Source organism: Chelonoidis abingdonii, chromosome 5, assembly GCF_003597395.2.
Source record: "Chelonoidis abingdonii isolate Lonesome George chromosome 5, CheloAbing_2.0, whole genome shotgun sequence".
Classification (NCBI taxonomy): domain Eukaryota; kingdom Metazoa; phylum Chordata; order Testudines; family Testudinidae; genus Chelonoidis; species Chelonoidis abingdonii.
This window is the reverse complement of record NC_133773.1, coordinates 3,164,851-3,177,371: the sequence shown is the minus strand read 5'-3', so window position 1 is coordinate 3,177,371 and position 12,521 is coordinate 3,164,851. Positions and strand designations below refer to the sequence as shown.

General features: G+C 48.4%; 1 protein-coding gene across 1 annotated transcript in view; it reads right to left on the bottom strand.

The window, feature by feature from the left end:
* The window catches only part of PRAG1 (PEAK1 related, kinase-activating pseudokinase 1), a 45,086-nt gene that overhangs the window by 6,410 nt on the left and 26,155 nt on the right, over nucleotides 1-12,521 (bottom strand). Inside the window, exons 4-5 of the mRNA XM_032769471.2 lie at nucleotides 10,718-10,875; nucleotides 1,489-2,153 (exon numbers count right to left, since the gene is read on the bottom strand). Of these exons, the coding sequence (XP_032625362.1) occupies nucleotides 1,489-2,153; nucleotides 10,718-10,875 (823 nt within the window). The remainder of the gene's footprint in view (nucleotides 1-1,488; nucleotides 2,154-10,717; nucleotides 10,876-12,521) is intronic.

The following is a 12,521-nucleotide window of genomic DNA, read 5'->3' as shown; positions in this document are numbered from 1 at the left end:
CAGTTCTTACATTATGGTACCTTAACTATGCCTTGAACTCTGCAGGGCTGTGGGCATGAGGGCTGGGAGCATCAAAGAAGCCTAAGGGAGTTAGACACCTTATGTTCCTTCGAAAATCCCAGCCTAGCAGATCAGTAGAAGGACTATTACGCAGAGCTCAGCAAGCTTGTGACAGGCAGAGGCCCTCAGGATCTGGGCTCCCTTTCTGCAGGCCTTTGGGACTGTGCAGCAGGGGCGAAATATCAAGATTATACAAGGAGAAAATTCAGCCCCCCTCCCCCAACACTTGAGTGCTTTGGATACGTGGGCCGCATCAGGCTGCATCTGTCTCGGATTAAGAAAGCCAAACTTACTAGTCTAAAATCTGTCTCTCAAACAGGCACGCTAGGATATGTGAAAAGAACTGGCCAGTTTTTATGTTACATGTGTAAACTTTTTATTTAGATGGTAAGTAAAGATCCCGCTATCAATTCCTGTGGCTCATGAGGTCTTAATACAGATGGTGCTGAGATAACATATGGACTCAAAGGGGTCTCGGACAGACGCCATCAGCCAGAAAGGAAACAGCCTGTCTTTTATGTGACTTTTAATCAGCTTGTGTATGTTGGAGGCAGACAGGCCTAGCACAGAGTGAAAACTGATCCTCATCACTATGCAATAAAGAGAAAATATTCTGCTAATTGAAGACCAAACTACTGCTACTATTTCATTTTAAGTCCCTACCAATGAATGTGTCACTAGTCTTTGGTACAACCACATGAAGCATGATTTCTCTACATGAGCTTAGCAAGGGAGATCACGTTGGTGATTTATGAAGGCATTACTTAAACACTACACCCATTTGTGGAGTATCACCCTGGTTAACTTTGAGACAGACAAAGCCAATGATTCATAAAACATGACACCATAGTCTGATGGCAATTTACCAAGGTTTTACCATCTATTCTAAAGTCCAGGCTTCGCTTACATCCAGAAATAGCCTCCACATTCTAAACAGACAGCATGCTCTAGAGGACAAGCATGGAGGGGAGAATTCAGGAACTCCTGCATTCCAACCTAGCTCCGCTACTGACTTCCTCTGTGGCTGTGGATTGCCTCAGTTTCCCCACATATAAAATGGGTATATTATCACCTACCTCCCAAGGGTGCTACGGTTGTAAAGAACTTGCAAGTGTGAAGTATTATTAGTGAACAGCAATGGAACTCTCTGAGGAACACTCCGTTATGCTATAGCTGTCCAGAAATGGATACAGCAATGAACCCTCACGGAATTGCATATTGGAAGGATTACTGTCTGGAAGTTAAAGCTATTGGCTTATACAGCTCTGCTTCACATGCTGTCAAGGCCTGGAATAATTTCCCAGAAATGGACATCAATGGATCAGTGCCCAATTTAGTCCACAGTGTCCAGGGGCTATATTCCTGTTCACTACCACGTAAGTGATCAGAGAGACAGCAAAAAAGCCAACGTCAATAAAGTAAACATACCTTCACTGCATAGGTGCTGGAAGGGTCCTTCGAGCAGGTGGCACAGTAATAGATGGCATCTCCAGAAACACAGCAGGGCTTGTTGCATGCCAGCTTAAAAAGAGACCAGTTGTTTTCATTGAAATGCAGTTCATTTTTCTGATCACGCATAAAACAGTCTTCGCATTTCGCAACGAGGCGGCGCAAGGATTCTGCATAAAGCCTCCCTAATTTGGCATACACCCCCTCCTTGCTGTCAATATTGCTGAGCAGATTGTGGAGCTGAAGGCTAGAGACTGACGAAACCTGGCTGGACACACTGAGCTGAGAGGATGAAAATGGCGGCAGACTTCTGTTCTGGAGGCAGGTGCTACTGCTCTTGTTCGAAGTCGGATCCCAATGGCCATTTCCTTTGCAGGTGTTTTCCAGAGATTCAGAGGAGGAGAATGCGTGATGGTTGCGTCCCACGTGAGAGGAGTAGCCAAACGGGGATTCCCTTCGGACACAGACGTTGCTTTCGGAGTGACTGATGTTCAGTCTGGGGCTGGTGGGATTCGCTGTTCTACCCAGAGAGGCTTGGCCCCAGAAAAAGCCATCAGGTGATGAAACCGCTCGGCTTACTGTTTTCTTCTGTGGCAGAGGAGGTGGCTGTAGAGGTGTGCCCTGAGACCTGTCCTCATTGGAGCCTGTGGGGAAAGGAACAGAAGAAAAGATTGGCTTTTCAGTGCAAAAGAGAGAGTGGCTCTGGTCAGATGATTGCCTAGAAGACACAACTCCAGTAACTCGCTTTATGAACCAGTGCTCTCATCTTATTGCTTATTAGCATGGATGCTCCTGCTGTAAAACAGGAGATCTGCTGTATGGTAAGTAGCCAAAGCGGAGTCTCAGTACCTTCGCAGCTCTAAACTGGTTGGTTCCTAAGAGACTAGGAAAGGTGGCTGTACAGGGAGCTTTGTACCAGAGCCAACAGCCATCGCCAGGAGGCACAAGCTACCCTCGTGGAGTGATGATCAGTTTAGTGTGGCACACGTGGGCTCAGACTGTTCCTATGAGTGGCAGTGGCAGGGCTGGCCTGAGCGAGGCCTGACATGGCCAGCTCTTCGCAGCACATCACCAGGGTTACAAGCTTCGGCCTGAGCCTCTACTCTGGTTAGTACAGACAGCCTCCTGCTCCCATACCCAGCACTGCTCACTACAACGGAGCTCTGAACAGACATGGGCGGCTTTCCACACGCAGCAGGGCTGTGGTCCACATACGCACCCCGACGCATGCCTGGGGCAAGCAGGAGAGGAGAGGTGGATCCACGGCTCTCACCCATCTTGCATGGTCCATGGAGCCAGCTCAGCCTGTTGTGGGCAGCTCTGGGACTGATTACACCTTCCTTGTAGGAGGGAGTAACTGAATGGGCGGCTGGGAAACGTGCATGGGCCATGTGGTTTACAGAGAGCCAAAAGGAAACACACCATCTCCATCTCCCCACAGCCTTCCCGAAGGCAATATTCTGCTGTAACCACATATCTGGTTCCTCCCGCCAATCCGCAAAAGCATGCAGTCACCTGCACCCGCACCAGGCAAGGAGAAATTCCCCATGGCGTTCTGTCCCCAGCCAGCATACTCCGGGCTGGTCAGCCTAGAGCAGAGCTGGCTCGTGCCAGCATCAGGGGCTCATGTGCTTCTCAGCTATGAACAAACATGAGGTAAAGTCTGGCCCACTGTTGTCAAAAGACCTTGATAGCGCACATGGTATTGCAATGGAGAGTACAGAGGTGTAACAGACAATTTAGCATGTGTTTCTCTATATCACGTGAGATACTGCGCCACAGAGAGCAGACTTTACAGCAGTATTATTTGTGTTTTACAGTGGGACAGTGTATTGCACCCGCCAGCAATGTACTGTTCATATAGAAACATTTAACATACGACAGTCCAGGAGTCACAGCTCAAAACTCCAGTTTTAAATGTGAAATCTCAATTGCTGGAGCAAAATGCCCTCCAAGTACTTAGACCGGCTACCCCTTTTCAAATCTAGCTGTGTTGCAAGCCGGCTAGTTAAATCATAACTACATACCTTGTGGAGACCGCTTCTCAGATTGCTTGAACGTCAGGTTAAAACAGCCCCAACAATACATAAGCATCATTTGCATGGGTCACTATACACTGTCATTAGAAACCCCAGAGAAAAATACAGGGCTGCAGCAGGCTCAGTTGATGCCTTTCCCCCGCCCCCAAAAATGGGAACCAAAGATCGCTGTCAGGAAGGGGTTAATAATTTAACTGATCTGAAAAAGTATTTTCTCTCTGCATTTGTGTTACAGGTATCTGTTCCCCTATGATGTCCCAAAGAGAGTCCTACTCATACCCCATTGTCTCTGCACGGAGAAAACCTTCCATGTGCAGCTCTCCTTCCCTTTGCCTGCAAAGGGGGCTCTGCTGTGTATGCAGCAGCATTTCTTGCCCCTTAGTCAGGGGTCTAAGCTGGGGGAAGGGGGTGGAGACAGGATGGATTGGAACAGGACTGGGCCGGCTAGAAGCCGTAAAAGCTTCCCCCTACCCCCGGGAAGTTACTCAGAGGATAATGCCGCCTGAAGCTTTATCATCTTTCCCAAAGGGCTCTTCCCCCCACCACAAGGAGGCCCTGGTAGCATGGCACCACCTGAGCTACATTGCTACGGACCCTGGGGTGGGCAGGGAGGCTGGTGCAGAAACACAGAACCTCCAAGCCTGGCTTCCCATAGAACCCAAGGGCCTTTCTATGGGAGGTGTTCATAGCCCTTTCAGTGAGACCATGCAGAGTGGAGGTAGTGATTATCTCTGACTGAGACCTCTCCCACGGACTTTGTTGTGGTGGGCATAGGTGCTCTGGGAACTCTTCCTGGGGCACTAACGGTACACCTACACTGCGAAAAAAACCCCAAACCACACCCTGCAGCAGTGAGACTCAAAGCCTGGGCTCTGGCCTGGGCAGGAACGTCTACACTCCTACATTTATCCCCACAGCAGGAGCCCCACGAGCCCGTTAGCTGACCCACACTCTGAGACTCGCTGCCGTGGGGTTTGGTTTTGCAGTGTAGACGTACCTTAAGGGGTTTCTTAACCCACTGTGGTTACAATGACTCTTGATGTTTTTAAAACCTCAAGAAGTCCTACAAGATAGCTGGCTTTGAAACCCAGATGTGCACAATACGATTACACCCAAATCCAATGAACGTTGCCAACTAATTAATTATTGCAAATCATGCATAATGGGATACCTACAGCGTAAGTGATTTTATCGGATTTAGTCAATAGTGTTTGAAAGGAAGAGGCTGATGTTCGACGGTAGTTTGAAGAAACACTGTGGCACTTTTCCCTGTGCTAGCTGCCAAGACAGTAGTAAAGCTGGTCGCTAGGAAATAGCTAACCTGTGAAGTCATTTGTGAGGAGTTCAGAATGAAATACTGAAGGATACTTGTTCAGCAACCACCATTCAAACAAAGCCGGTTTAGTTTTTACGCGACAGTAGCTTAGTAATTAAACAGGCTAGGCAAGGCAGAAGAAAGGAGAGCCTGACTCATGTTACCCACAGCTCTGCACTGTGGATTAGCATTGTCAGAGTAGCGCTGAAGAGGTGACACACTGAACTCTGCAGCTTGCCCCACGCAGGACAAGGTTCAAGTTTGGAGGGGAGGCACAGGATTCAGCCGACTCCACCCTGCTGCAAAGTCCTCCACTGACTAGTCCGCACAGTCTCAAACCTATTTGCTATAAGAATGGAGTCCTGTTCACATGCTGCTGCCGAACCATGTGCGCGCACCAGATTGTGGATCTTGGCACGCGGCTCGTTTCAGTCAGCTGTACTTTATGAATGTTTTCCCAGCTCGTTAAAACTGGCCAGGAGTAAGGCTGCTCGTTTGTCATGGCGAAAAAAGGGAAAAGTGTTTTATCATAGCAAAAAAAATGTACAAGTAATCATCATTTAGAAAAGATGAAAAATTATCGCATAGGATATTTGAATATTAAAGTGTCGTGGGGAACTAGGAGGATAAATATCTATACTGACAATATAAATATTTTGAAATAACTGAAGACTAGGTTAAAAACTTCCTAAACAGCCTAGCCCTGTGTGTACACAGAGCCAGATCTGTGCAACCTCATGGCAGAGTTTTGCTTACTGTGAGCTGGGCAGCAATAAAACCTGTTTCCTCTTTGAACCTGGTTCCAGGTTCCAATGCTGACATTAACAGATCATTTGCAGATTATGGAAGTGAAACACTGGCCACTTATTCATTTCCAGAAACAGAAATTCATGCAGCTGGTGACACAGGAGAGTGGTAATGAGATAGAGCACTTTTCACCTCTAAGTTGCTGATTCAGGTGCAGGTAGTGACAGAGCTGTTACCTTTGATAGCCTTTTGGTGGCCTGTATGAAGTAAATTTAGCAGTCCCAGTTGTCTGCTTTGCAGGTGCATCCCCCACCATAAGTACTCACTGGTACTGAAATGATCATTGCAGGCCTAGAGATGGTGCTGCCAGGCCCCAGGGAAGGCACACTGGGGTGAGGGCAATGTGAACATTCATTCACAAGGCTGTAAATCCAGCAGCTTTCTGGATTCTCCAGAGGGAGTACAAAGAGGCCAACACTTTTCCGGAGGAAAATCCATTTCTATATTGATGATTTTAAAATGGTTAACCAACTCTCACATGTGTATGGGAAGCCAAACCTCAGAAAGAGAAGGCCTCCCGTTCACTTCCTTTGTGAAATGCAGGAACAGGTTTCCCTACCAGGGAGCGTTTGTGTCACCAGCCACCCACATCACTTCTTTAGGACAGGAATCACCACCCTGCTGGCACCCTCCTCTCACCGGCGATCTGGGCATTGTCAATCAGGCTGATGGACTACTGGCAGAGACCTAGGAAGGTAAGCACAGGGGCCTACCTGCATTATACGTACTTGGCTGTCCTGTTGCTGCAGAATTCACTGCAGAGCCCAAGCCTTCGAATACATTTGTGCTCCAAGAGTTCAAGCTTGCATTAAAAAGAGAGAGGGTTCGATTCATTGCCCTGCCTGACCACTGGGGAATACCTCTGCAGTGAGGCAGCCTGGTTCCCAGCTGTCCCTGGACAAGTCCCTCCAGATGCCAAAGTGGGCGGAGCCAGTGGAGCTTGTGCCCGCCCCCAGAGGTCAAGGCGCAGGACAGGAAGTACAAAAGCCCAACCCCAGAGCTCACTAGAGGCCCGGCTGCCGGAGAAGCCAGACGCCTACAGCTCAGATCCCGGTTGGGAGACGCCTGCAGCTTGCGGCCAACCCGAGGATGGGCCAAATGCTGACCAGATCCTGGAGAAGCTGGTAAACCTGCTGCTGGCAAGTTACCCAGAGGAGCTGCCAAGCCCACTGCTCGCCGGGTACCCAGAGGAGCCCATGGTGCTTGACTCCTCGGAAGACTCTGTCCAGACGCAGATACCTCCAGAGGGGGAGTTGAGAAGTAGCCTAGGGGCAGCCGACCCTAGTCTGGCTGCAGCACTGCCAGAGCCCATATCGGTGTGTTGTGGCCGGGATCCCCATTGACTCAGCAGTGGGTTTTCTGCAGCTGCTAGGGCCCCGGGCTCAGACGCAGTGGAGTGGGTGGGCCTGCGTCCCCCCTGCCACCCAATGTGTGGGTGGCCTCTCCCAGGCCCTTCAGAGTTAGGACCTGAGCCTGTTACTGAACTGTTTGCTCAGCCCCTGCCTGAGGGCCTGAGCCCGACTGTTTGCCGCCCAGCCAGGCTAATTCCCCAATTCACCGGACCTAAGTAGTGAGGCAGCCTGGCTCCCCGCTGTCTCGGAGGGGGACAAGCCCTTGCCGAACCCCTACAACCCCCAACTGATGTATGCTGCAAGAATGACTACACAGCCTCTCCTGCAGCCCGCTGCACAGGCAACATGGCCAGTGCATGAGGCATTATTCTGGGGACGTTCTCTGGCCTGTGTTATACAGGATGTGAGACTAGATGGTCACAACAGGCCTGTCTGGCCTTGGAATCTGTGCTGCCCTCCTGCTAATCTTGGCTACTAGAGGGTCTCATGGGTGCTGCTGTGGTTGAATGTAGTTTAGATTACTATCATGGGTTATTAGTTATGTGGCAGTATTGCCTAGAAGCCCTGACCAGTGCTAGGTTCTGGACAAACAAGTCATGAAAAGACATGATAGTCCCTGCCCCAGAGAGCTTACGACGTCAGTAGGGTAGAACAGGCCTGAGGCTGCTCTAACCTGAGCCAGGGGCTGGCTGGGAACCCAACTAGCCCAATAATCCAGGGAGCCAGAACCTGCTTAATGCCACGATTGCCTCACCCCGTTGGGGTCTGTGTTGGCCAAAGCTTGGCCGCATCCAGGAATCTGGCTCTAGGTTTCTTGCCCTTCTGATTGCAAATAAACCCTTCAAACAGAGTAAACCAACGCAGTTTGGTCTGCCTGAGTCTGCAGACAGCCCGAAATCAGAGTTCTGAGAAGTGTGACCTGCCCCATTCACCATAAAGGGAGCTGTTAACTTTGAAAGCTAATGATACAAATTTCAATGTCCACGTGTTTTCCTATTTCACTGTAAAGTATTTTAACATCCAAATAACACACTGAGTCCACAACCACAAACTGCTTCTTAGACATGTCCCACGTGCCATAAAGGTCCATCTGGGCACTGCCTACCCACCAAAATCTCCAGAGTTCCCTTGACTACTTCCTTAATAGTCTTTAGTGCAAAATTCAACCACACACTGAAAAGTCAACATGCAGAGGTAGTGTAAAATAAATCAAATTTAATACAGTAACTCCTCACTTAAAGTTGTTCCGGTTAATTCTGTTTCATGGTTATGTTGCTGATCAATTAGGGAACACGCTCATTTAAAGTTGTGCAATGCTCCCTTCTAACGTTGTTTGGCCACCGCCTGCCTTGTCCATTGCTTGCAGGAAGAGCAGCCCATTGCAGCTTGCTGGTGGGGGCTTGGAACCAGGGTGGATCGGCAGCCCCCCCCATCAACTCCCCCTATCAGCTCCCTGCTCCCTAAGTTCCCTGTGCGGCAGCTGCCCAGCAGGCTATCAGTTGCCGGCAGTTCAGCTGTGCCTCCCCCCACTGCTATGTGCTGCTCCTGCCCTCTGCCTTGGAGCTGCTCCCGGGAGCCTCCTGCTTGCTGTATGGGTGGGTAGGGTTGTGAGGAAGAGGGGGTCTAATGTCAGGGTGTTCCCCTTCCCCCTCCTCCTGCCCCTCACTTACCCCATTCCCATAGAGCCAGGGGAGGACACAACAGGGCTCAGGCTAGAGGGAGCTTGCTGGCAACAGGGGCTGTCTCAACTTGCTGATCTACTTAAGAAGGCAATGTACTTAAAGCGGCAAAGCGTACTTAAAGGGGCAATGCACATCTCTCTCTCTCACACACAGTGTGTGTCTGTCTGCCCTGCTGTCTGCCCTCCCTCCATTTGTGCTGCCTGGTAGAGTGTGAGGCTATATTAACAACGTGTTAACCCTTGAGGGCTCAGCTGTTCTAGTTCATCATTTAGCAGTAAGGCATTCCCTGGGAAATATCCTACCCTCTGACTCCACCACCACAACCAAGCTTCACAATCATCATTGCTGTGTACAGTATTAAATATACACACACACTTATATTGTGTGTATATAGACAGACAGACAGTCTTTGGTCCGGTGAAAAAAAATTTACCTGGAACCTAACCCCCTCCCCCCTTATTTACATTAATTCTTATGGGGAAATTGGATTCCCTTAACATCGTTTCGCTTAAAGTCGCATTTTTCAGGAACATAACTACAACGATAAGCGAGGCGTTCCTGTATCCAGTAAATGGTGCAGAGTATACTACACTGACTGGATTGTATACTTCAAAATGTTCTTTAATAAACACCTCATTCTTTTAATTTATCTGAAGCTAGGGCAGAGCCTCCAATTGACTGCACCAGACCACTGCAGAATGCATGGCTCTTGCCACTGAATTTTTGGTCAAGCATGTCTGGAAATCAACTGGATCTTGATTATTCCTGCTCTGGCCAATAAGCCCTGCTCCTCATTTCTATTAGCCAAAAAATCATTCTCAAAACATTTGTTTTAAATTTCTTAAGAAAACTAAAATTCCTTGTGTCACTGAAGTGAACAAGGGAACTTCATTCCCCTTCTGTTCACATCTGACAGCTATAGGTTGAGAAAGCACAAGTCTGACATGCAATAAGATTTTTTTTTCCTTTTATAATTTCCTGGCACTCTCCCCCCTCTTAAATTCTGAGCTAGGACTGGGAAAATGTCATTTCCAGACAACTAGGTCTGACTTTTATCGCTATAAATTGTTGCTTCTGGAAAGGCAGAACTTCCATTATATGAAGATGGTGATTTGCAAAAGAAATAGTTGCTGGACTGTGTAATGTGTCAGTACATGTCTAAGTTAAATATACTTAGGGAAAAAAATGACTTGGTAGAATATCTACTTTTCAAAGAAAATCCAAACTAATGAAAGGGCACTTCTCCCCCACCCCCTTCAAGAAATACTTGTGCGCTCCATGCCATGCTAACCCCTTTCCCTCTCAGTACATTTGGGCTCCTTTAGTAGAGCTCCAGGAGGTACTCTGTTACCCCGGCAACCCACTGAGTCACTTGTCAAAGATGAATGACCCTCTGTATCTTTGGGAGGAGGTGTAGGATTGGCTGGTCTCGAGTAAGAAAAACAGCAGCAAGAATGATTTTGGCATTAGTCAAATAGATTGTAAAAACTGTGCTGCTCCGAGAGAATCAGTAAGAGTTAGGAGAATTGGACAGCTCAGAGTCTGGTAACGGGACACATTATCTTTCACCTGAGATCACCAGCTTCAAACCCAGCACTAGTCTGCTGTGCCAGAGCGTCGTGGCTGCCTGGGGGGCCGGGACTGTGAAGACAGCAGGTGGCCTTCCTCCCAGACCATCACAAGCAGCTTGGTCATCCTTGCCAGCAGGCTCAGCAGAGAGGGCAGAGGCCAGATCTTGCTCGCACTGACGTCAAGTGAAGCATTGCCACTGACTACAGTAGGAGCAGCACTGGGTCCCACATAGGTATGGAAGCCTAACTGCTCTCTAGAGCTGGTTCCTCCAGGTCAGTGCTGAGCTATACAGAGACTGGTGTAGGGGAAGTTCGTGCTGCCGATGTCGTACTTGTTCTGTGGTCTAGACACTTTACGAACAAGGGATTTCAGCTTTTGGGCTGTGGAGAGCCCCTTCCATGAGCCTCCCCCCCACCCACACCAGAGCAAGGTTTAAATTACCTTCATCACTGGCAGTCCTTGTGTCAGAGTTGAGGCTGTCTGTGGAGCCAGCCACGAAGCTGACGTGGATCCCTCGGAAAGGTGGGCTGAGGCTCTCTGCAGAGCCATTGCTAACCTTCTCCAGCTCAGAGCTACTCTTGTTCATTTTCAAAACGTGCCTAAAAAGTTAAACAACAAACGGAATCATTGCGTGTCTGGGGAAGACGCATCGCTGTTTGCAGACAAACATCAGCCCGGTTTGGTCTGATTTCTTGTTCCTGCAGTAAAACCAGGGAGGCAGGGTTGTCCTGTTCATTACTGTAGAAGCCATACTTGGGCACCTACACATGCACATTTCACATGTATTAGCTGCCCAATATAGAACAGACACACTTCCCCTGCGGTGGGGATCTCTCTTTGGGGAGGGTCTCTCCCGCATGAGCACACTGCCGGGGAGAAGGTCAGAGCTGGCCTGCAGGCACAAGGCCCTGGACCCAGTGGGTACACCTGGCTAACATGGGCCCTTGTGCACATTGGAGAAAAAACCATTTTGTTATTGCCCTGGTGTGACAGAATGCAACCCGTGTTCACACCCTACACACTATTGTAATAATCTTTGTGCAAAATTGGTCTTGTGAGGTATCATTTGAAAACCAATAATTCATTGGTCAATAATATGATGAAATGTATGTAGCAACATTCTAGGTAAAGTTATGAATTCCCCCTGAATGGTTGTTGGTAGCACATGTTCAAATCCATGCAGCCCTGGTTAGGCAGAACTGGTCAAGCAGGTCTTAAAAGGAATGTGTGTTCACCTCCATTTACATATATGGAATAAACAAGGCCCTTGAGCCAGCAAGGGGGAAACAAGGCAAATCTACAAATTAGCAAACAGCAGCATGAAACCTCTTTCACCACCAAACTCCTTGACTCCAATCTCACAGCGGGAATGAACTTTATCTAGGGGTAACCTGCAGGAAAAAGCATTTCCAAGGGTGACTGGACTATACAAGTGAGGGGCAAAACCACCCCAAGTTCTCTCTCCCGATCCATCTCTCCACTTTTCACCTAAGAAAACAAAAGAAACAGCGGTTGGACATTGGGAAGGGATCTTGACCTCAAACTTTGTCAGCAGTGTTACTGGGGATTTACAAGAATTTCACTTTGAAACAAGTCTAGTTTAAGATTAGAAAGCATCTTCTCTTGATTTCTCTTGTAACCATTTCTGATTGTAATGCCTTATACTTGTACTCACTTAAAACCTGTCTCCTTGTAGTTAAATAAACTTGTTTTATTCTTTAATTAAAACAAACCTAGTGTCGTGAATTATTTGGGTAATTCCATTTAAGGTAGCAGCCTGTCCTATACTGATCCCGGCAGAGGGGCAAGGGACTCAATATATCTGGATTGTCCAGGAAGGGACTGGAGAGTGCAGAACACACAATTTGGGCAGAAAATCCAGGATTGGGAATGTGTCAGGGTCTCCCAGTAAGTAGGCACCAAAGGCTGCTGGCAGCCAGTGTGTGGTTGGTGACAACACCTCACTGCTCTGGATTGCACCCCGGAACGTCATGCTTTGCACAGCAAAATGGAAAGATTTACAGGCTCAGACCTGAGCCCACGGGTAGCTGCACACACATCAAGGCATAGGGGAGTTTGTTTAAAAAAAATAAAAAAATAAAAATGAGTTGTATCAAAACCCACTCACCATCAGTAAAATCTCTATCTCAGTCCTGGAAGCTGGTGTCAAAAAGCCTTTCAGTGCCAACACTCTGACATGGTAAACCTTTCATTGTCAACACGGAGCTACAGGGAAAGCTTCCCA